The sequence below is a fragment of the Pristiophorus japonicus genome, chromosome 8 (genome assembly GCF_044704955.1).
Source record: "Pristiophorus japonicus isolate sPriJap1 chromosome 8, sPriJap1.hap1, whole genome shotgun sequence".
In the NCBI taxonomy this organism is placed as follows: Eukaryota; Metazoa; Chordata; class Chondrichthyes; family Pristiophoridae; genus Pristiophorus; species Pristiophorus japonicus.
Window position 1 is genome coordinate 124,594,484 of NC_091984.1, and position 25,793 is coordinate 124,620,276.

General features: G+C 43.7%; 1 protein-coding gene across 1 annotated transcript in view; it reads left to right on the forward strand.

The window, feature by feature from the left end:
- The window catches only part of LOC139268741 (uncharacterized protein C1orf21-like), a 242,759-nt gene extending 230,190 nt beyond the window's left edge, over nucleotides 1-12,569 (forward strand). Inside the window, exons 5-6 of the mRNA XM_070887393.1 lie at nucleotides 345-405; nucleotides 11,790-12,569. Coding sequence (XP_070743494.1) covers nucleotides 345-405; nucleotides 11,790-11,828 — 100 coding nt within the window. The 3' untranslated portion in view covers nucleotides 11,829-12,569. The remainder of the gene's footprint in view (nucleotides 1-344; nucleotides 406-11,789) is intronic.
- Nucleotides 12,570-25,793: the final 13,224 nt, after the last annotated feature.

Genomic DNA, 25,793 nt, shown 5'->3' on the forward strand with positions numbered 1-25,793 from the left:
ATGATTAAGAGGCAAAAGGGATAATGGTGCAAGGCAAAATCAGATGGTAATGGGACATTAAGAAACGAAAGGTGAATCTAGATAGGGTGTAAATGGAGATGGCAGAATCAACAGCTGCCATTGGAAAGAGAAAAAACAGGGCAAAAATATAGGGGTAGAGGTTTGGTTTGAAATTGTTGAACTCTATGTTGAGTCCAGAAGGCTGTAAAGTGCCTGCTTGCACATAGTCTAGGTAAAACAACAAGCACATGTTAAATGCCAATTATCATTGTGTGATTCCTTTTACTGTACAGAATATTAATATACGTTTAAATCTAATGCTTGTTTTTAAATATCCCTTTTAGCATTCACACTTCAGACAGTCAGCAAGAGTTCTTCAAGATGCTGGATGAAAAAATTGAAAGGGTGAGATTTTAATTTAAATTCTTTGTCAGTAGCTTGTCTTGGCTAATTAATTCTGACGGATAATCTACCTTTCTCAAGTTTAAAATTCATTTCCCTACACCCCCCCCCCCCCCCCCCCCCCCAACTGTCTGTCTTTCTTTCACAATCTGGCAGAATTTAGTTACCTTTCTTCCAGGGTTTGGCAATCTGTGAGAGTATATAAACTCTCTGGCCAAACTCATCTCCTAAGCAAGTAAAATGTGCACTTAAAATGTTGACATGATTAATTTTAATGCATTTATTAGCATTTCTCCAAAATGGTGTGCACACTTCTATGGCAAAAGACTACAGAGATATACCTCCATGAATATACCTGTGATCTATGGTTAGCTAATCAAAATACGATAACACGATTAATTCATTTTTCTTTACCTTCCAATAAATTTCGTCTTCATTTTGTCATTTAATAAAAACTTTATCAAAATGCCACTTAAAAGAAGCTTCACCTGATAATTCATAAAGCATTGCAGCTTACTAAGAGAATCTGGGATAACATTGCTCTTTAGTTGCGTTGTGCTTTTTGAAGCATTACAGTGTAGTGAAGAATCAACAAAAATGAAACAATAGCTAAGTAAACTCAGTTACGACTTTAAGACTGTGCAACAGATTGCTGGCTTATGAATCTGATTGTGGATGTTCTGTTGAGCACTCCCATTATACAGATGGTGAGTTTAGATCACTGACGTATAAAATACGCCATCAACCTATGCAAAAAAAAAAACAACTCTTAGACAGCCAGATGCCTCTTTTTGATCGAGTCAGTAACGAGTGCATTCTTCCGCCATCCACTTTGATGTTAAAATCCATAGCTCAGTTTGCCAAGAGAGGGAAGCTGCAGTATTCTGAATGACACAGGAACAGAAAATGCTGGCTACACTGAGCAAGCCAGCCAGCATCTGCAGAGAGAAACAGACAAGTTGATGTTTCGAATGGAGGCCATTTGTCATAAGCCGGAAGATATTACCGACGAATAGCATTTAAAAAGAACAGAATGAAGGGAACGGGGAGGAAAAACACAAACACACTGTCGGTCACATGCACACATAAATGGTAAGATCTGTAAAGTGGAAAACAGGAAATGGCTAAATGGCAGAAGTGATGTTGTCATGAGAGGAGATTACTTCTGCCATTTAACTACAGGCTGTTTTTCCCTTCAACACTTTACACATCCTTCTATTTCCTTCCCCTCCCCCTTCCCTTTGTTCTGTTCCTTTTTAAACGCTGTTCAACGGTAATATCTTCCGATTTCAACTTGTCTGTTCTCTGCACAGATGCTATCTGACCTGAGTTTTTTCAACACTATGTTCCAGATTTCCAGCATCTGCAGTATGTTGCTTTTTGTTCATATTTTAATGATCTCAGTACACAATATTTCTTCAAGTGGAAATGTTAAATCGTCTTCCAACCTCTGTCGCACTTTCTGTTCCGAAAACGAATGAATGCAATCAGTCAGATTTTGAGCAAATTTACACAGCCATACAACTATTTTTGAGTTGTGCATCCTGAGTTATTTAGATCAGGTAGACAGTCAGTGCCAGCAGTTTTATCAATTCAGTTTATGATTCATAATACTTCACACTGCCTGTATTAAACTGTATATATTTAAAAACTATGAGGTTTGCTTCTTGTTTTTTGGTCAAAAGGAAGGGTTTATTTTGTTTGACAGAAGAAATTTAACCTTCATCTCAAGGAGCCTGAAGTTGTTGCCATTTTTGTATGTAACTGATGAAGTTTAAGATTAGGGCGTGCGGAATATATATGTTCCAGTTGATGGATTTTCCTGGGGTTTTTCTACCGCGTGACAATAAAATCTCTCCTTCACGACATCCCCTATGTGTGACCATTTATCACGAGTATGTCACAAAAAATAATGAAAGATTGCTAAACATACAAATATACAAATGTTCTTAAAGTTATGTTGAGAAACAGCTATGAGAGCAGTGAAAGAAAACTGGTCTGCAATTGATCTGGGATTTCTGAATGTCAATGATCCCATGGTATTATCCTGGCTATTGTATGGAACCATTTGAGAATTGAGTATTTCTGCACCAAAAGCCAAGTTAGCCTCGGATTCCAATCATTTGCATTTGTTCACGAGATAATTACTGATGAGGAAGGCCTTCTCGCCCATCCTAGTTTGTCCATCTTTTTAAGTTTTCCACGTTTTCAGCTCTATTGCGCCATCTGGAATTCTACTCCCTATGTTAATTGTTCTGCCCATTTACACAGTTTTCCAACTTATTTTGTAACTTATGGTTGACTCTTCTGCTTCCACTGCTCCTCCAAGTTGGTATCAACTGCAACTTTCAGCTTATTGAACCTTTGAATACAAGTCATTTATGTAAAGTAGCAACAGGTAGCACACCTCTCAGTACTTCCCAGACTTTACTCTGAATCCTCATATCTTTGAGCTGAACTCATCGTTTTTTATGTGAAAGATGTCTTTAGGAAGTCTAGATGCACCAAGGACTAGGTATTTCCACAGTCCACTTGGAAGAATTCAAGGAGGTTGGTGAGGCACAATCTTCCCCTTTTGAAACCATGCTGACTGCTGTTTACTGCATTATTACTGCACAGATAACCAAGTTTGCACTGAATAGCAGTCAGTGCTTGCCAATGTATTGTTTTATTCTCCTTTTTGAATATGGGCACCATGTTAACCTGGTTCCCTTCTATAGGTAGCTCCCTGCTCTTCATTGACTCCCTCTCATGATCGTCAGTGAATCATATATCTCCTCCTGGTTTCACTCAGCACTCGGATAACTATCTGGTGATTATTTGTTTTAAACCCTATCTCAGTAGTGTCATTGATTTTATCTGGCTTATCTCTGTTTGGGGCCTGTTGCACATGTTTTCCCTCGTGAATACTTGGAGGAAGTAATCATTCAGCGTATTTATTTTACTTGAGTTCACCCTTGATCTGATTTTCACCTTTTCTCTGACTGCCCTCTTACCATTGTAAGATTTTTTTACTGTTGTGTTTAGCTTCTGCTGTTCTGCATTTTTCTAGGTTTCTCTTTGCATCTCCAATCACCCTTTGAAAATGTTTCTGCATTTTCTCAGCTTCGTCCTGGTGAATCCCCTTTTTCCCTGCATGGTTTGGTTGAGGTTATTTTCTCTCTTTATCTCACTTTTCCATAATATTATGAATTGAGACCCATTCATTGCTTGGCTCTGTACTCTGTCACAAGTGCCATTCTGTAACTCCTTGCTTTGTGAAAGTGACTTGGTGTGACTATGATTTGACTGGGAGTGACTGGAGCTATGGAGTAAAATCCCTGGCCTTGATCATTCTATCCTACAGTGGGTAAAAACAAACTGGAAAAGGAAAAACAAAATGAACAAGATCAACATTTCACATATTGAAGCAATTAATGTTTCCAGTTATCTGTCTGTTTGCAGTAAGTATGTTACATTGCAAACAATAGCCAAACAGTACCAAGTATATATGGGAAGATTGTTTAGCTGTTTTTATTTTACAGCAAATAGATCCTGTCATAAGGTTTTGTACTAACTGTTGACAGGAATATGCTGGTTTTATATAGGTTTCTAGGTTTTCTGACAATACAGTTATTAGGAAAATAATTCTTCACCACTTTTCCCTCTCCTTCCAATTACTAAGTTGTGTTCTAATCACTTGTGGTCATCATATCCTCTTCTCAGTTAAGAGGATGCAGTATTTCTGTCCTTGGAATTGCATGTCTGCATACAATAAAAAGGGACAGGCCAATTGGGCCAAAAGCTCTTTTCCTGTTCCTAAAAATCTATGTCAAGAGAAATTCTTAGAAATCTGCTAACAAAATATGTTGTACAAGAACAGCTTATGTCTGTACATCTTCCTTTTTAAATTGTTCCCCTTTCTCTCTCACTCCTCCTCTATCTTTTTTTTTAAAGAAGCTTCACAATTTTTACACGCCAATTTAAACAAGATCCTGTTTGTTGGTCCAAGGTAGTTAATTTACGAGATGGAACATTTGGCATGCTGGAGCTAGCATATACAGCCAGGTGTTGCTAAGCTCCATTTAATATTGTGTTACTCACGTAGGCAGCAATTTGAATACATGTTCCTTGCTGAATATGGGAGGGGTGTATGGAGATAAGAAGTCAATGATCCCACTGATACCTCCAACTTAGCCGTCTTTCGGATGAGACTTTAAACCGAGGCCCCGTCTGCCCTCTCAAGTGGACATAAAAGATCCTACGGCACTATTTCGAAGAAGAGCAGGGGTGGCCTGGCCAATATTTATCCCTTAATCAACATAACAAAAAAATATAACAGGTTATCTGGTCTTAATCACATTGCTGTTTGAGAGAGCTTGCTTGTGTGCAAATTGGCTGCTGCGTTTCCTACATTACAACAGTAAGGAAATAGGAGGTGTGTGGGGGTGCTGACCCATCCACCTCCATGGCACGAACCTGGTATTGCAGTACTTCCAGGAACGGTGCAGTGGCTCTAGGCCTTTTGGCTAAGAGCATTGGCGCAGAGTGATCCTTGATGTGTGCAAGGTGACTTCTGGCGTTTGTGATCTGACAAAGAATTGGAAAGATTGGCTACGAAAAATTTAAATAAAAAAAAAACAACAGTAATAACACTACAAAAGTACTTCATTGGCTGAAAAACTCTTTGAGACGTCCTGAGGTCGTGAAAGGAACTATATAAATACAAGTCTTTTCTTTATTTAATTAAGAGAAATAAATTTTAGGCAGCTTTCATGAAGTTTCAGGGTTCGAAGAAGTACTGCTGTCCCTGTCTATCTCTTTCCAGCTGTTGGCATCAGTCACTTTGTGCTGTTCCTGTTTAAGTGAAAACATTACCATTCCTGATCTGATCACTGCATCTATTTCCTTGGCCTGAAATGCTTTGTTGGTATGCTTTGACAGGTTTAAAATCCATGCTGAGTGCAAAAAAAGGCTTTCCCAACACAGACCACTATAATTGGCGTCTGCTTATGAACCAGGACCCCTGTTTATATTTCCAGGGGAGTTCAAGGAACCAGTAGCTCCTATGTTTAGAAGGGATAATAAAAGATTGGTCAAAGTGCGAACATGCAGGAAACAGAGATCAGACAGCTAATATTCCTCCAACCATAGCCAGGGTTGCTTCTCTTACAGTCGGGAAGCAAAGCCGCAATAGGAAAGACAGAGCATCGACTGTTGTAAAGTGATCAAAATAGTTGCTGCTCTAGGAGTGTCCTCTGGTAAGCACACTAGAAATGTACAGAAGAATTTCATATGTGAGATCTCTTGCAGGCCAGTTAGTCTCTCCAGTACAACAGGCATCTCCAGCAGAGTTCGCTATTTTGCTCAATGCACTGTTGTATGTTGTCCCACTTCTCCTCGGTTTAGGAAAAAGGAAAACATATTGGAAGAACTGATATGGAACACCTCCATTCAGTCCGTGAGCTTCCGGTTGCTTGTCATTTTAATTCTCTGCTGCACTTCCACACTGACCTCTCTGATCTTGGCCTTCTACACTGTTCCAATAAAGCTCGAAGAACAGCACCTCATCTTTCGATTAGGCACTTTACAGCCTTCCAGACTCAACATTGGGTTCAACAATTTCAGGTCATAACTACTGCTCCTATTTTTTCCAGACAGTAACAGTTGGTAATAATTCGGCTATTGCCGTTTACACTTCCTGGAGACTCATCTTTTGTTTCCTTACTTGTCCCATTACCACCCCCTTTCACCTTGCACCATCATCCCTTTTGTCTCTCTCATCTCTGCTGCCTTCCATCCTATCACAGACCTTTCCTTTTGTTCTGCCTTCCCCTCCCACTTTCCCTGCCTCTCTACTCGCTTAAGACCGCTCACATTTCTAACTTTTTCCAGTTCAGATGAAAGGTCATCGACCTGAAATGTTGGGCTCAATTTTCCCCAACCCCTTTTTTCGGTGCACTTACCCTAAATGCGGCGACTTTGCGCGCTGGAAACGGCGCCGAAAAAAAGTGGCCCCATCCTGCCCGCTCTGCCAAATCTCCGGTGTCCCTGCGTGGTGTAGATAGTGCATTGGGGGCGGAGCAACAGCCCAGTGCAGAAAACATTGCCGGCAGCTGTGCGCATGCGCAGTGGAGTCTGCACGCATGCGCAGTGGAGTCTGCACGCATGCTCCTCGCCCTCCCAGCGTGTCCCGCGGGCTGTGAGCAGGACCCGATGCTCGCAGCCCCTATCCCCAGCCGGCCCGCTGACTTCCCGGGCCGAGGTAGGACTTGAGTTTTATTTTTTATTTATTGATGGTTGTGTTTTGTTTAGTGAGGAGAGTTTTGATGGGGGTGGGGGGGGGAGGCGGGGGACTTTTAAAATAAACTTGTTTCTGGCATAAAGGTAGGACTTCTATTTTTTTTATTTGTTATTGATTGATTGCTTATTACATTTTGTGGTTTGTTTAGTGCTTTTAAGTCTTGGTGCAGGTCCTCGGCTTCCTTCCATTTTTTATTTGTTAACTAATTGCTTATTACTTTTTGGCCTTTATTTAGTGCTTTGTAAGTCTTGTGCAGAGCCGCTCATCTTCCTTGTTTTTTTTATTTTTATTGAATGCTTATTTTTGTGCTTTGTTTAGTGCTTTGTAAGTCTTGGTGCTTTAAATGTACTAACCTGCGTCGAATTCTTAACTGCCCGCAATGTTTTTCACAGCTGGCCACATACGCTGACCTAAGTCGATTTGGAGTAAGTTTTAGCTGGCCAAAGTGGCATAAATGGCCATAAATGGCCAAAACTGGCATAAGTGGCTGGGAACGCCTCCTTTTGGAAAAAAACTCAACTAAAAAAAATCGTACCTTACTGAGTTACTCTGGAGCAAGTTTATTGGGGAAAATGGCATTTTTTTACTTGTGCCAGAAAAACCAACTTACTCCAAAATTGGGCCTGTTAACTTGGTTTCTCCCTCCATAGATACTGCCTGACCTGCTGAGTATTTCCAGCATTCTCTGGCTGCTCACTGTAAAACTAGCACAGAGTCTGAAATTGTCACTCCCTTAGTGCCCTTTGAGTGTAGGGACAGACTGAGTCTTTAGTCAGCCTGCGCTATGGATTACAATAACCTGTTTGTGTAGTGCTCTAGGTCATTTATAGGCAAATGAGCTTTGCAATAAATTTCAGCAAAAGTTCCTATCAGTGAAATTGGCACAGAAACCAGCATCATTTCTATGCAAATGCGATCCAGGAGATTCGGGACCTGCTAATTCTTTCATTGCTGAAAAGTCAACCGTGTTCCGCCTTGTTAAAGGGGCACAACCAATAAAAGCTGTAAATTAACAAAAAAGTTTTAATGAGCCTTAACAAATTAAATATCATGGCCCCAAGTTTCCACACGCGGCAAAACAGGCGCCCCTCCGAGTTAGGCGCCCGTTTTTCACGCCGAAAACGGCGCCTGAAAAAAAACACGCTATTCTCGAGCGCTTTGCAGCTCGATGTCTGCTGGGCGCGGCGCACAGGGGGCGGAGCCTACCACTCGCGCCGATTTTGTAAGTAGGAGGGGGCGGGTACAATTTAAATGAGTTTTTTTCGTGCCGGCAACCCTGCGCGTGCGCGTTGGAGCATTCGCGCACGCGCAGTCTGAAGTAAACATTGGCACTCGGCTATTTTAAAAAGTGCTGCAGAAAAAGTGAAAATTTGTTTATTGAACCCTTGCAAAGGCTTGCATTTTAATTTTCTTGATATTTCTGTGTGTGAGGATGAGGGAGTGCATTCTGTAATTAAAGATAGACTGTGATAAACGGGACACATGCACTTGTTTGAGACTATTCAAATTCTTTGTAGCTGTCCAATTTTTAAAATTTTTTAATAAAACCACATTGCCCTTCCATGATCAGCACTGAGGCTTCTTGCAGCTTTCTCCCCCTGCCGTCAGTCGGGCCCCACGGCAAACGGCTGCCTCAAGTAATGAGGCTTCCTGCAGCTTTCTCCCTCCTTCCCCCTGCTGTCGGTCGGGCCCGACGGCAAACTGCTGCCTGAAAGGCCTGCCTGAAGCACTTTCACGCAGGTAGGAACATGGTTTATTTAATCTTTTCTTTGCTTATAAATTTTTATTCAGGTTGGATTTATTTGTATAATATTTGTATAAGTATAACTAAGGATTTATTGTAGAATTTAATGACTTCCCTTCCCCCCCACCCCCCCCACCTCGTTCCCGACGCCTAATTTGTAACCTGCGCCTGATTTTTTTAATGTGTAGACAAGGTTTTTTCAAGCCTACAAAAATCTTCACTTGCTCCATTCTAAGTTAGTTTGGAGTAAGTTTTCACTGTGGAAACTTTGAAAACAGGCATAAGTGGCCGGACACGCCCCTTTTGAAAAAAAAATTCTGTTCAAAAGTGAAACTGTTCTACCTGACTAGAACTGCAGAAAACTTAAATGTGGAGAATTCCGATTTCTAAGATAGTCCGTTCTCCACCAGTTGCTCCTAAAAATCAGGAGCAAATCATGTGGAAACTTGGGGCCCATATTTCCGGTGGTGTTGATGCACTCAGTTCCCTCCAGCGCCCACCTCTCGTGGAAGGCCTCGAGTGTGCCGGTGGACACCGCATGCTCCATCTCCAGGGACACACAGGCACGAATGTAGCCGCGGAAGAGAGGCAGGCAATCGATCCAAACTCGGGATCTGTTGTGCTGGATTTTGCCTGCGGGGTGATTTACATTCATCTGCATGATCTGCGGAGTTAATGGGCTCTTAAAGTATCAATTACTATAATTAGAAAGGTGGACTGCAAGGATCTGTAAAAGCGAACCTGGCTAGCTTTAAGTGTTTGTTTAATTGCATATCTACTGAATAATAGACAAAGAGAACACAATAATAGGGAGAGAGTTGTAAGGTTATAACTTTTCCAGGATTCTGATGTTTGACATCAGTTGTCACAAATTTTGAATTGCAACCTGTTGCTTCCTCTTTGACATTTGTTAGTTTAATTAGTCTCTGTTAACTCTGTAAACTGGTTGGTTTGATCATTGCAGCTACACTGCAGAGCTATGGAATAGTATGGTCAGTCGCCCATTGAATGCACGCATTTAAAATTTGAACATATTGGGTTGGGTTTTCTGGCTGCCTATATTAACTAAGTCCACAGACAGTGCATTTTTCCCCCTAATCATGGTGCTGAACATTTCTAGATTATTAACTGTCTTCAATTCTAATGAGGAAATTGTTTTGAAACAGTTGCAAGCAGTTGTGTCCTGCTGAAAATGCTCGAGTGGTGAAACTGAGCAGATGTTTTATGATTGAAAGAATTAATCCTTTTTTCAACAATCTCAGTCGTTGAGTGGAAATTTTCACCTTTACTATGTGTAACGTAGTCGGGAGAGGAGAGAAGAGGGGTAAGGTTGGTATAGTGAATTCACACACTGAACTTTTACCTCTGGAACAACAACTGCTTGCATTTATCTAGCATCTTAAAACAAAGAGAAACGTCGCAAGGCACTTCACAAAGGCGAAAAGGAGTGGGAATTTGAGAGCGGGTTAGGAGGGATGATTGAAAACTGGATGGAAGAGAAGTCTTTTGAGAGAGTTTTTAAAAGGGGGAAAGTTTGGGGGAGGGTGTTTGAGGGGTAGCTGAAAGCATTCCCATTAAAGCTTGATCAGAAGACCAAAAGTCTAGAATCCAGGAAGGGATGTTGCAGTGGTAGAGTGGGGTGATTTTTAGACAAGATTATAGACAAGATTTATAGACAATATTGTGGATTTTAAATTAGATCCAATTGGAGACAGCAAGTTAATGTCTGTCAGCAAGCATGGGTGTGATGGGAATGAGATTTTTCACATGATAGGATGTGAGCCACAGAGTCTTGGCCAATTTTGAGTTTATTGAGGTCAGTAATTTGAGAGGGTGAGTCTGCAGGTGATAAAAGCATGGATGAGAGTTCCATGGTTCAAATCTAGACCAAATTATTGGGAATGTGTTTTTCATGAGGGTCCCAAGTGGTGAGTTTGGTCTTTCTCAGCCTTGTTCCAAGTGGATGTGGATCAACTGTACAAATCAGCTTGCTCTTTGCCATTAAATTGGCAGTGTCAGGAGAAATGTACCATGGTGTTTCAGTGGTGCTGTTCCAAAGCTGCCATTCAGGCAGGTTCTTGCAAGTATAAAGGATCTTTAGGGGTCGAAATTCGGTCCTGCCATATTTGAGATGGTGACAGCGGCGGAGTGCTGATTTTACGCCAGGCGGTAGGTGCCACCTCAAACTGCAAAATTCAGCTTTGCTGCCCAAAGATGAGAGAGCAGCGCTAAAAGTGGCATTGCACAGACATCCTCGGGTGCCATCAGAGCAGCAGCTCAGGAGGCCTACTGAATTTCGGGCCGATAGGCTGCCGGCAAGCTTTTAAAAAATGAAGAAAAAAAAAGTTTCTCACACTTTCCCTCACCCACGCTTCCCCACTGGTCCCATTAATACCTAAATGCTGAAAAAAAAATAAACATAAACACTTACCTTGATCCCTGGACGCTACCATCCCGGGATCCACGATGTCCTGGCAGCTTTTCCAGTCTGTACGGACACCTGCTGGTAAGGCCATTGTACTCACCTAATTTCCTAGCGGCAAGGAGGCTTTGCGCACTCGATGACGTCACCATGTGGGTAGTGACCGAACGTGCAGTGGTATGTCCTGGCACCGTCCCCACCACCCAACTAAGCAGCACTTAGCAGCCCCTCTCCGACGGTAATGGGTGGCATAAGAAACCGAATTTCGACCCCTTAATCTTTATCTGACCCATGCTATTGCTGACCCTGGAGTGTTTGATGCTTTTTCGTTACCAACCTTATCATTTGGTGTTGGTAATTTAAGAGATGGAATGTATTTCTTTCTCTGGATCCCCTGACTGAAGACAACTCAATCCATCACCATTTGGCAAGCATAGGTATTTTGTGCCCATCTTTATACTGCTTATAAGTATTACACTGTTGTGGGACACGCCTATATTTCCTGACACCATACCTTTACATCATGTTTTACAGCCTTGCCAGTATCCTTTGCGTAAGCTTATCATGTCTTTTGCATCACTTTATGTTAAACTGAAACGGTTGCAGTAGAATTTGAAAAATACAATATACTTTATCAAAACAATGCAATATACTTTATCAAATTGGCAGTGCAATTTATATTCAAATCTATTTCATGTGTGTTATAAAATGTGCTTGCATCCTAAGATGTGTATTATGAGTAAAAATAAAAATTATGTATGAAAGCTAACAAAGCGATTTTATATTGGATCCTAAATAACGACAGCAGTGAAATTCTAAAGGACAGCTGTCATCTGCATTGATTACATGTGTATTAATTGCCTTAAAATTAACAGTTTTAGGGGCGAAGTATATAACTTATTGAATTAATAAAATTATATTTGAATTATATTTTTTAGGGGCGTGACTACTGTTCAGAAGAAGAGGACATTACATAGTGCCAATCCTTTCACACAACGTACGACTACCACTGTGTATATAGACTAAAGCCAGACCAGTATGTTCAAGTTACCACTGCAAATAAGACTACATTGGAGGTGGAAGCCTTTTTGGCATTGCGTGCTACATTATGGGACTAATGTTTCCTTGCGAATGGAAATGCAAGCATCGCTGAGGACTATCAATGCTCTTTGCTGCTAATGATTTCCTTTCTGCATTCTTACTTTTCGTGCCCGCTGGTATGCAACTTTGAACGTTGCCTCACACTCCATGGAAGACAGCTGGTGACGTAACTGATAGAAAGTCTGCTTGAAAACGCTGCATGGTTGACTTGATGTTAGTCATGTCTGGAAACACAAGCTTTCTCTGATGAACTTTCGAAATCTGTGAAAGGCCTCTGTCAAATCTTGTGAATTTGGGTTGATGCTACCATGGATAGACCTCTTCCTGTTCTTGATTCCTTCAGTCATGTCTCCAAGCAGTGAATGAACGAAGCGGCAAAGGGCCTGTTACTTTCTACGAGGACACTGTCGAATAAACCCAACAAATGGACACACCGCGTTGGATATAAAACTTTTATTCTCTTTGTTGGAACTGATAAGCACCTGTCCTATCCAAAAAAAAATATATAAAAAGCTTTCTGTCTCGGTGCTGGATAATATGGTTGCTTTTAGCAGATAATGGTGTTCCCAGCAACATTTTGAATTTTTTTTTTCTATTAATAAAAACATTGTAGTTTCTTTCTGTGGTTTGCTATTGCTTTTTCATCTCGGGATCAAGAGGTTGAAGCAGAACTAGTTTTCCTATTTATATGATTCTGTACCACTGACCTCACTGGAGCACAAGAACACCCAATCACAAAGATCAACCTTTAGAACCAAAGTTAATTGTAGCTTCAGAAAACCTTGGTGATACAGATAAATATGTTTTTCTTTTTAAAAAAAAAAGCACAGGTGTCGTGTTCTATTACCAAACCATAAAAACTAGCCAGAAGAAAATGCAGAAAGAAAGGAATCAATCGATGCAGGAAAAACGCAAGACTGCACGATGCTGCAACCAGTTATCACTCATTTAAAAAGCATTGTGCACTTAAAACGTTTACCATTTAGTTGGGATTTGAATATCCAGTGTCAGGTAATGAATTTTGAGTGTAGTTCACTTAATACTAGCTCGGTAATGGAGGACTAACTGTATATTGGTCCATTTGCTGTGTCATCGGTATTTTGGATGAGACATTAAACCGGGCCCCATCTGCCCGCTTAGGTGAATGTAAAAGATCCCATGGCAATATTTCAAAGATCAGGGGAGTTTTCCCGGTGTCCTGGCCAATATTTATGGGTCATTTATCTCATTGCTGTGCGCAAATTGGCTGCTTCATTTTTTGCATGGCTGCAAAGCATTTTTGGGACGTCCTGAGGTTGTGAAAAGCGCGCTATAAATGCAGGTTCTGTATTTCTTTATTGAACATTGGGCAGCTCCAGACCCTTCAATTGCAATGAGGCAGCAGTGCAGAGGAAGCTGAGGCAGCAGGCAGAGCGTTTCCATAGGGTTACAGAAAGACTTGAGTTTATATAGCACCTTTCACCACCTCAGGATGTTCCAAAGCACTTTACAGCCAATGAAACACTTTTGAAGTGTAGTCACTGTTGTAATGTAGGAAACGCGGCAGCCAATCTTTTGTGCACAGCAAGCTCCCACAAACAGCAATGTGATAATGATCAGATAAGCTGTTTTCAGTGATGTTGGTTGAGGGATAAATATTGGCCAGTAGACCGGAAAGAACTCCCCTGCTCTTCTTCGAAATAGTGCGGTGGGATCTTTTACGTACACCCAAGAGGACCGACGTGGCCTCGGTTTAAAGTCTCATCTGAAAGACGGCACCTCCGACAGTACAGCATTCCCTCAGCACTGCACTGAAGTGTCAGCCTAGATTATGTGCTCAAGATATAATGAAGCTATAGTCATTGGGGGTGACACACACCTGGTGGAGTGAAGGGAGGGTTAAAAAGTTCCTCCACGGACTTCACCATGAGTCAGGGAAAGTATTGTGTAATATGACGCAGGCAGTTTATTTAAAAGTTTATATATATATATATATAAAATAATAAATGACAATCTAGATGCGCTCGGAGTGGGTAAAGAGGAGGCCAGAAGGAGCAGGAAGAAATCCAATTTTGGAAAGAAAGGGAGGACGGTAGTACAACCTTGAATGAACAGGGAAAAAAATAAAGTCTGAAAAACACTGTTTAAATAAAAGGAGAAATTGTAAAATGACTAATTACCTAAAAAGAAACCAAGGTGATGGGGGGAAGCAGGGTCTCTGAAAATGTGTATAGGTTTTGGAAGCTAGTTGAACTGCGCAGGTGTGTGACGTGCGGCGTTATAATGGGAAATCCTAACGAGGTGCAGGGGTGACACAATGAACCCCAATTAAGGAGCGCACAACATATCGAGCAATTTTGATAGCTTATAGATAAGGGTAGTGATATTGATGAACTTCATAATCTTCATAGCCCTCAGTACAAGTGACACTGCTCTGTAAAGGTGAATACGATCTGAAAACTATATGGAAGTTTGATTCCATTTGTTGTGAATTGAGATTTGCAGTAAAGGGGCACAGTGTGAAGAATGAATTGGAGACTCACCAAGAACGCACCAGTACTCAGCAACTTATCGACGCGTGGTCTCGTAAAGGTAAGGAAATAAGCCAGAGCAAAGCAAGATCCAGGGAAACCCAACACAAAAGGTAGGAAAATGCCCATTTCAAACATCCGAGGCAATAGTTTCCTTTTAAAACCACAGAAGATGGGATGAAACCAATAATTTATAGCTTTCTTTTTATGTCTAGTGTTTTAATGTCATTATAAAAGCAAGACTTGCGTTAACTTACAATTTTAAGTAAGCAACTTCAAGAGTGTGTGTTATATGTAAATATTATAAGTAAAGATGCAGGAAAGGAATGTGAGAACCAAGCATGCATGTAGACTACACATGCCACTTGCATTGAATTCAGAAAAATGGTACAAGAAAGTGCAGGGAAAAAAATTATTTTGTCGGAGAGAGAACTCCGCGTTTTAAACACCTTTCAAAATAGTGTGAGGAACCATGACCGTTTGAAAGGGCCTCTTTTGTCCTCTCCGCTGCAGGCAATGTCTGGAACAGGCCAGGTGTCTTTCAGCAGCAGCTGTGTCTTATGAATGACATCACTGGCCACAAGAATGGACATATACTGAAGCTGATATGATGCCTTTAGTTTGGAGCAATGCAAATTCAAGCGGGAATGTAACCCAGCAGTTTTAACAGATCCGGCGACTTTTAAACTTTTAAAATCCCGTGCTTCGTTCTTGGATTTCGTTTTAAGATGTGTTTCTTTTAGTGAGCATATAATTATAGCTGCCATTTTTTACAGATGATTTAGAATACTTTGCTGTTTATAAGCATATTACAGTATTGTTTTAGATTCTGTTCGATATTTATTTATATATAATATCATTAAGACATATACAAGGGTAAACCACAATCTCTGTTTACACTTGAGTTACTTATTAATACCAGGTGATTGAAAACGGCCTGAACTAGGATGTTAAGTAGATCAATGGTGTGTTTCTGATCTGCAGGCTGTGTCAACATAGAAGTCCAATGCATTTTAAAGATTTAAATTCCTTTCACATCTGAAACTGTCCATCATCATAGGAGGTCTCTCGAACAAGGATGACCTGTTTTCACACTAAAAGCGATGAGTTCACTGATGTTTCAGTAGATGACCCGATATTCCAGTCCTGAACTTCAGGAGTGGAAGGAGCCTGTGCGTGGATTTTTTTAACGTGTGGTGACCGTTGCACACAAGCCACCACACGGGCTTGACAGAGCTAGGTCTTTATCCAGTGGTAAGCGTTAACCAGAACGACTGGAGACCTACTCTGCTGCATGGACCTAGTGCGCACATACATCACAGTGTGGGCAGGCCTGTGCTGCACCTGGTCCCTCGGCTCTTCTGGGCCCCGCACCCTTATTTGCCGCTCCTCCGCCACGATCTCTCGCCGCTCCCCCGCCACAAGCATTCACCGCACTTACGCACCTCTGCACCAAACATTCGGCGCACTTCCGCCACGATCTCTCGCCACTCATCTCTTGTCACATCTCAGCCACGACCTCTCACCGCTCCTCCGCCTCAGTCATTCGCCGTACCTCCGCCAGGATCTCTCGCCGCTCATTCGCCCCAACCTTCTCTCTCCTCCGCTGTGCCTGGGCCCTGCCGATGTTCCTGGAAGGACTCGTGTTGGAAGTTGTAGTGGTATTCCCATGATGTTGTAGGGCCTGCGCTCCAGCTCTTTTATTCTCCCGACCTGCGGTGGTGTCCTCTCGCAGGTCGGGGTGGCCCACAATGTTGTCGGGGCCCATGCTCCACAAGTGAAACAGCAAATTTCTGTCGGATGTCCATACGGTTGCACTACCACTGGTAGGAACAGTTGCTTTTAGCAAAATATACATAAGAGGCATATCAAGCAGCCTGCACAATATTTATTGGTCTATAATTAAAAGTCTTACATGTATGCATACTTCCTGTAAATGTAACATTTACTTCTGTCACACTTCCTGTGATAATTTTTCTCTTTTATTACACTGAGCTGTGATTCAATCGTCCTGAGACTCCATACTAGGTGGTGCTGTGATGCAAATCTATTAATTGTGTTATCTCTGGCTGAGTTAAACATCTGATTAAACTCCACAGCTGTGGTCCTCCTAGGTTTGGCATGGCCCTCCCCTATTGTCATTGCCACCATCCCATTATTGTTAGCATTCCCCAGCCTTGTCTTCATTCCCTCCTGCCTATCCCTCATTGCCATTGTCACCATTGTCTTCCTGACCAATAGAACATGGAGTCTTGGAGATTGGGCCTCAAATCTTGGAACACTAACCCCAATCTGACCAGAAGTGGTCTAACCTTCCTTCCCTGGAGAATCAGCATTGAGATTTGTTTTTAAGCGCTGGAGCACTTGTACAGTATTCACTGAACGTATAATCAGCAAATACAATATATGCACTTATTTTTTTTAAAAGCTCATTTCCCAGCTCGGTGCTGCAATTTTGGACAGGGGATTAAAAGAGGTAGGTAGGAATCGGTGGGAGAACAGGAGAGGAGGTAGGGATATTGAAGGAGAGCATAGGGGTGTAGGGGAGGACGAAAACCCCCTCATTTTACCCAGAAGGAAAAGGGCTGTGGGATCAGTCTGTGCTGTGAATTGAAACCGATAACAGTTTGACCTTGGCAGAGCAGTGATTGGACGGGGGAGGACACCGGAGGGCCAATGGTGAGACAGAGTCAGCCCGAAGCATGGGGCTTTCAAGCCAATGGGAGAGCACTTGCTCGAAAACTGGGACTGACTCACAGCCATTATCGGACTATTGTCTTCTCCATGTTTACACTATGGAAGGAAATTATGCAGATCTTCAGAAAACTAGGGAACCCAAAACAAACCAAGGACCTACACAATGGCTACAGGAGGCCAACCCAGCTAACACCTACTCAAACCTTGTAGGTTAGAAAAACTGAATTGGAGGAAAATTAATCAGACCTTAGAAACCAGGGAACCCAAAACAACCCAAGGGCCTATACAATGGCTACAGGAGGCCAATGCAATCAACACCCACTCAAACCTTGAGTAGGTTAACATCAATGGAAAAAAATCCGCAATAATCTAAAACTGCTGCATTTTTCAAAATCACAAAATCCACCAATGAGAAGAATCGACTTCAGCAGGAGAGGCGGACTGGATAATCTGGCTATAAAAAGGGGTTTCTGACGCAGTGTGTGTGGTTCCCTGCCCTCGCCATCCAACAACCACAACCAGCAAGACCCTCGACACTGAAGGAAAACCAGTGTCCGAAGACACCGAAGTTAGAAGAAACAAACCACTAGACTGCAGAAGGCACAGTAGTGAGTATAACCTCTGGTCCCCAGAACTCCCAACTCAGTTAGGCCAGGAAAGTTGGGAGGTTGGGCATTGTACTGCTAAATTTGTGTAAAGATTTTCGTTGTGTCCGTTTAGTGGGATTTAGGGGGATTGTTTTGTTGGTGTATTGCTGTTTGTTGAGATACACCTTGTCAAATAAATTGGAAGCCTAAAGTTCCTCTTGGAATCACCTTGTCTCAGTTCTATTGTATTACATCTCCTGATCGCGAGTCTTATGTCAGAACAGTGTAAGGGAAGCTAGGAGCACCTCGAAAACGCTCAACTGTGTGTCACAGGCTAGGGAAGAAGGGGTTAGGAGTGTTTGACACTCACAGGTGCCTCACAGGCTAGGCATAAGCTGTGGGGACGCATGAGTCTCAAAACCCCCTTCATAAGCTGTGAACACAGTCTCTCCAGGGGTGCTCTTGCAGCACTCAGGGTACCTCACAGGCCAGGCATAAGCTGTGAGGGCAGAAGCCCAGAGAGAGACACCTAAGGCACAACAGTACTCCCTGAGAAAACCCCTTACAAGGGGTGATGGTGGAAGGAGAATGGTGGGAAGGAGTGATGGAGAGGACTGGAACAAAAGTATCTTCTCACCTGGTGAGCAGCTGGCACTGCAAAGTGGCATTGAGGTTAATGGCCGATGCAGGAGATTGGAAGAAAGCTGGGTGGGGAGATCAGACAGGAGCAGATCTGGGGTCAGGCAGCAGCAGATTCAAACAGAGAGCAGGTAAACAACAACAACTTGTATTTATATAGCGCCTTTAATGTAGTGAAACATCCCACAGGAATACTATGAGACACAAAAATTGACACCGAGCCACATGAGTAGAAAATAGTGCAGGTGACCATAAGCTTGGTCAAACAGGTAGGTTTTAAGGAGCATCTTGAAGGAGGGTGGAGAGGTTTCGGCAGGGAATTCCAGAGCTTGGGGCCTCGGCAACAGAAGGCATGGCCACCAATGGTTGAGCGACTATAATCATGGATGCTCAAGAGGGCAGAATTAGAGGAGTGTAGACATCTTGGGGGTGGGGGGGAAGTTGGGGCGGGACAAGATTACAGAGATAGGGATGGGCGAGGCCATGGAGGGATTTGAAAACAAGGATGAGAATTTTGAAATCAAGGTGGTGCTTAACTGAGAGTCAATGTAGGTCAGCAAGCACAGGGGGTGTTGGGTGAGTTGGACATAGTGCGAGTTAGGACACGGGCAGCCGAGTTTTGAATCGCCTCTAGTTTACGTAGAGTAGAATGTGGGATGCCAGCCAGGAGTGCGTTGGAATAGTCAAGTCAAGTGAAAGAGAAAAAACTGAAGGGGTATGGGGAAAAGTGGAGGAGTGGGACTAATTGGAGGTAACAAAGGGCTTCAGCAGCGGATGAGGTGAGGCAAGGGCGGAGATGGGCGATGTTACGGAGATGGAAATAGACGGTCTTAGTTCTGCTGCGGATATGTGGTCAAAAGCTAATTTCGGGGTCAAATATGACATCAAGGTTGCAAAAAGTCTCGTTCGCCCTCAGACAGAAGTTGGGGAGAGGGATGGAGTCAGTAGCTAGGGAACAGAGTTTGTGGCGGGGACCAAAAACAATGGCTTCAGTCTTCCCAATATTCAATTGGACAAAATTTCTGCGAATCCAGAACTGGTTGTCAGACAAACAGTCTGACAACTTAGAGACCGAGGAGGGGTTGAGAGGAAGTTGTAGTGAGGTACAGCTGGGTGTCATCAGCGTACGTGGGGAAATTGACGCTGTGTTTTCGGATGATGTCGCCAGTGGGGAAACATGAAGATGAGAAATAGGAGGGGGCCAAGGATAGATCCTTCAGGGACACCAGATGTAACGATGCGGGGGCGGGAAGAGAAGCCGTTGCAGGTGATTCTCTGGCTACTGTTAAATAGGTAAGAATGGAACCAGGCGAGTGCTGTCCCACCTAGTTGGATGACAGTGGAGAGGCGTTGGAGAAGGATAGAGTGGTCAACGGTGTCAAAGGCTGCAGACAAGCCAAGAAGGATGAGGAGGGATAGTTTGCCTTTGTCACAGTCACAAAGCTTGTCATTTGCGACTTTGAGGGTCGTTTCAATACTGTGGCAGGCGCGGAAACCGGTTTTGAGGGATTCAAACGTGGAATTGCAGGAAAGATGGGCACGGATTTGGGAGGTGACATCACGTTCAAGGACTTTGAAGATGGGGTGGTAGTTTGCAAGGTCGGAGGGATCGATAGTTGTTTTTTTGAGGAGAGGGGTGATGACTGCAAATTTGAGGGAGAGGGGAACTGTACCTGAGGAGAGAATGTCAGCTAACATGGGAGCCAGAAACGGAAGTTGGATGGTCAGCAGTTTGGTGGGGATAGGGTCAAGCTGCAGGAAGTGGGTCTCATGGACAGAATGAGCTCGGAGAAGATTGGAGAGAAACTGGAGAAAGATGTGAAGTCAGGACTAGAGTATCCTTGGAGGAAGTTTGGCCTAGTGGGCTAAGGAAGGAAGGGAAGAGGCAGAGGCGGCCAAACGAATGGTCTCAATCTTAGAGTCAATCTTAGAGTTCCTCACACTTATTGTCAGAGGTGAGGGTTGAGGAGACTGGGGAGAGGGGTTTAAAAAGACGGTTAGCAGTGGAGAATAGAAGCCGGGGTTTATCTTTAAATTCCAGAATGATTCTGGAATAGTGAGCAATTTTGGCAAACAAGAACAGGATCCGGACGTGCTTTATGTGGTCCAGCCAGATCTGGCAGTGAATGGCTAAACCAGTTGTCCACCATAAACATTCAAGTCTACATCTCTTGGACTTGAGGGAGTGAAGAGCAGAGCCATGCCAGGGGGAATAGCAGGGTGAGAGAGAGTAATTGTTTTAACAGGGAATAGGGCATCAAAGGTGGTGGTGAGGGTTTGATAGACAGATCGGTAGCTGCAGAAATGTCCTGGTGAATGGAGGGCCACAGGCTGGACAGTTAGGAGTTCATAAGTGCATTTGTAAGAGAATCGGGAGAGAGTTTTTTCCAGGGGTGGACACAGAAAGAAGTTGGCAGGGGTGGGGGCGGGGTGGAAGGGGGATATGGGATGTGGGTGGAGAGCGATACGAGGAAGTAGTCGGAGATGGCCTTATCCGTGATTGACACGATGGGAGTAGCAAGGCCACGAGAGACGGCAAATTCGAGGGGGTTGCCATGAATATGGGTTGGGGAATTTACATGGCGAGAAAGATTAAGGGAGGACAAGAGGGTAGTGAACTCAGAGGAGACAGAGCATGATGAATTTAGATGGAGGTTGAAATCACCGAGGATGAGAAGTCACTCGGTGCAGAGTCAGAGGGAGGAAAGTAGTGAAGAAATATCAGTAATACAATTACAACGTGGAGGTCAGGAGGGTATACCTGAGATCTGGCTGCGAAGGTACTGATTCTCTGGCTTCTCCCTTAGCCCCGTATGCTGCCGCAACCTGGTCCAACCTCCCAATGATGTCACAGCCCAAACACCCTTCCATTGAGCTGAAAGACAGTGTGATCCCACAGCTCAGTACTGCCATGCTTTAGTAGCCTATGTGCTGCCATATCCCTGCTGCTGCCAAGTTAAAACAATTCCCCCCCCCACCCCTCTTCTACCCCCTCTCCCCACCCCAGCCACACGGAGTTCATGAGAGGCGGGAGTTCGTCGAGAGGCAGCGGCCTATAAAGGCTCAGCAATCGGGTGTCCGGGGAGTTTGTGAGAAGCCTACCAGTGCAGCTGCAGCAGGGAGGCAAAAAAGAAGTAGAAAGAAATCGAAAGGTGAAGTCACAGTAAGTGATTGGCTGATGATTGGTAAGTAGTTTTTCTTTTTCTTTTCTATATCAGTAAGTAACCTTGAGCATTGTTGTTGCCAATTTAAGTGTATCTAAGGGTTAAGTCATGGCAGGACAGCTCGGACAGGTGTTATGCTCCTCCTGTACTATGTGGGAAGTCAGGGACGCTTCCGGTGTCCCTGATGACTACGTGTGCGGGAAGTGCATCCGCCTGCAGCTCCTGACAGATCGCATTGTGGCACTGGAGCTGCGGGTGGATTCACTCTGGAACATCCACGATGCTGAGAATGACGTGAATAGCATGTTTAGTGAGTTACCTGTCTTACCACAGGTAAAGGGTACACAGCCAGATAGGGGATGGATGACCAACAGGAAGACCAGTGCAAGGAAGGTAGTGCAGGGGTCCCCTGCGGTCATTCCCCTGCAAAACAGATATACCACTTTGGGTACTGTTGAGGGGGATGACTCAACAGAGGAGGGCAGCAGCAGCCAAGTTCATGGCACCGTGGGTGGCTCTGCTGCACAGGAGGGCAGGAAAAAGAGTGGGAGAGCTATAGTGATAGGGGATTTGATTTTAAAGGGAATAGATAGACGTTTCTGCGGCCGCAACCGAGACTCCAGGATGGTATGTTGCCTCCCTGGTGCAAGGATCAAGGATGTCTCGGAGTGGGTGCAGGGCATTCTGAAGAGGGAGGGTGAACAGCCAGTTGACGTGGTGCATGTAGGTACCAACGATATAGGTAAAAAAACGGGATGAGGTTCTACAAGGCGAATTTAGGGAGCCAGGAGCTAAATTAAAAAGTAGTTCTCAAAAGTAGTAATCTCAGGATTGCTACCAGTGCCACATGTTAGTCAGAGTAGAAATCGCAGGATAGCTCAGATGAATATGTGGCTTGAGGAGTGGTGCACAAGGGAGGGATTCAAATTCCTGGGACATTGGAACTGGTTCTGGGGGAGGTGGGACCAGTATAAACTGGATGGTCTGCACCTGGGCAGGACTGGAACCAATGTCCCAGGGGGAGTGTTTGCTAATGCTGTTGGGGAGGAGTTAAACTAATATGGCAGGGGGATGGGAACCTATGCAGGGAGATTGAGGGAAGTAGAATAGGGGCAGAAGCAAAAGATAGAAAGAAGAAAAGTAAAAGTGGAGGGCAGAGAAACCGAAGGCAAAAATCAAAAAGAGCCACATTACACCAAAATTCTAAAGGGGCAAAGTGTGTTCGAAAGACAAGCCTGAAGGCTCTGTGCCTCAATGCAAGGCGTATTCGGAATAAGGTGGACGAATTAACTGCGCAGATAGCAGTTAACAGGTATGATGTAATTGGCATCACAGAGACATGGCTCCAGGGTGACCAAGGCTGGGAACGCAACATACAGGGGTATTCAACATTTAGGAAGAATAGGCAGAGAGGAAAAGGAGGCGGGGTGGCATTGCTGGTTAAAGAGGAAATTAATGCAATAGTAAGAAAGGACATTAACTTGGATGATGTGGAATCGATATGGGTGGAGCTACGGAATACCAAGGGGCAGAAAACGCTAGTGGGAGTTGCGTACAGACCACCAAACAGTGGTAGTAAGGTTGCGGACAGCATCAAACAAGAAATTAGGGATGCATGCAATAAAGGCACAGCAGTTATCATGGGGGACTTTAATCTACATATTGATTGGGCTAACCAAACTGGTAGCAATGCGGTGGAGGAGGATTTCCTGGAGTGTATTAGGGATGGTTTTCTCGACCAATATGTCGAGGAACCAACTAGGGAGCTGGCCATCCTAGACTGGGTGATGTGTAATGAGAAAGGACTAAGTAGAAATCTTGTTGTGCGAGCCCCTTGGGGAAGAGTGACCATAACATGGTAGAATTCTTTATTAGGATGTAGAGTGACACAGTTAACTCAGGGACTAGGGTCCTGAACTTAAGGAAAGGTAACTTCGATGGTTTGAGGCGTGAATTGGCTAGAATAAACTGGCAAATGTTACTTCAAGGATTAACGGTGGATAGGCAATGGCAAATATTTAAAGATCACATGGATGAACTTCAGCAATTCTACATCCCTGTCTGGAGTAAAAAATAAAACAGGGAAGGTGGCTCAACCGTGGCTAACAAGGGAAATTAAGGATAGTGTTAAATCCAAGGAAGAGGGATATAAATTGGCTAGAAAAAGCAACAAACCTGAGGACTGGGAGAAATTTAGAATTCAGCAGAGGGAGAACAAAGGATTTAATTAAGAGGGGGGAAATAGACTTTGAGAAGAAGCTTGCCGGGAACATAAAAACTGATTGCAAAAGCTTCTATAGATATGCGAAGAAAAAAAGATTAGTGAAGACAAGCGTCGGATTCAGGTGAATTTATAATGGGGAACAAAGAAATGGCAGACCAATTGAACAAATACTTTGGTTCTGTCTTCACGAAGGAAGACACAAATAACCTTCCGGAAGTACTAGGGGACCGAGGGTCTCGTGAGAAGGAGGAACTGCAGGAACTCCTTATTAGTCAGGAAATTGTGTTAGGGAAATTGATGGGATTGAAGCTGATAAATTCCCGGGGCCTGATGGTCTGCATCCCAGAGTACGTAAGGAATTGGCCCTAGAAATAGTGGATGCATTGGTGATCATTTTCCAACAGACTATCAACTCTGGATCAGTTCCTATGGACTGGAGGGTAGCTAATGTAACACCACTCTTTAAAAAGGGAGGGAGAGAGAAAGCGGGTAATTATAGACCGGTTAGCTTGACATCAGTAGTGGGGAAAATATTGGAATCAATTATTAAGGATGAAATAACAGCGCATTTGGAAAGCAGTGACAGGATCGGTCCAAGTCAGCATGGATTTATGAAGGGGAAATCATGCTTTACAAATCTAGAATTTTTTGAGGATGTAACTAGTAGAGTGGACAAGGGAGAACCAGTGGATGTGGTGTATTTGGACTTTCAAAAGGCTTTTGATAAGGTCCCACGCAAGACACTGGTGTGCAAAATCAAAGCACATGGTATTGGGGGTAATATACTGACGTGGATAGAGAACTGGTTGGCAGACAGGAAGCAGAGAGTCGGGATAAACTGGTCCTTTTCAGAATGGCAGGCAGTGATTAGTGGAGTGCCGCAGGGTTCAGTGCTGGAAGCCCAACTCTTTACAATATACATCAATGGTTTGGATGATGGAATTGAGTGTAAGTTCTCGAAGTTTGCAGATGACACTAAACTGGGTGGCGGTGCGAGCTGTGAGGGACGCTAGAAGGCTGCAGGGTGACTTGGACAGGTTAGGCGAGTGGGCAAATGCATGGCAGTTGCAGTATAGAAACATAGAAACATAGAAAATAGGTGCAGGAGTAGGCCATTCGGCCCTTCTAGCCTGCACCGCCATTCAATGAGTTCATGGCTGAACATTCAACTTCAGTACCCCATTCCTGCTTTCTCGCCATACCCCTTGATCCCCCTAGTAGTAAGGACCTCATCTAACTCCTTTTTGAATATATTTAGTGAATTGGCCTCAACAACTTTCTGTGGTAGAGAATTCCACAGGTTCACCACTCTCTGGGTGAAGAAGTTCCTCCGCATCTCGGTCCTAAATGGCTTACCCCTTATCCTTAGACTGTGACCTCTGGTTCTGGACTTCCCCAACATTGGGAACATTCTTCCTGCATCTAACCTGTCTAATCCCGTCAGAATTTTAAATGTTTCTATGAGGTCCCCTCTCATTCTTCTGAACTCCAGTGAATACAAGCCCAGTTGATCCAGTCTTTCTTGATAGGTCAGTCCCGCCATCCCGGGAATCAGTCTGGTGAACCTTCGCTGCACTCCCTCAATAGCAAGAATGTCCTTTCTCAGGTTAGGAGACCAAAACTGTACACAATACTCCAGGTGTGGCCTCACCAATGCCCTGTACAACTGTAGCAACACCTCCCTGCCCCTGTACTCAAATCCCCTTGCTATGAAGGCCAACATGCCATTTGCTTTCTTAACCGCCTGCTGCACCTGCATGCCAACCTTCAATGACTGATGTACCATGACACCCAGGTCTCTTTGCACCTCCCCTTTTCCTAATCTGTCACCATTCAGATAATAGTCTGTCTCTCTGTTTTTACCACCAAAGTGGATAACCTCACATTTATCCACATTATACTTCATCTGCCATGCATTTGCCCACTCACCTAACCTATCCAAGTCGCTCTGCAGCCTCACAGCATCCTCCTCGCAGCTCACACTGCCACCCAACTTAGTGTCATCCGCAAATTTGGAGAT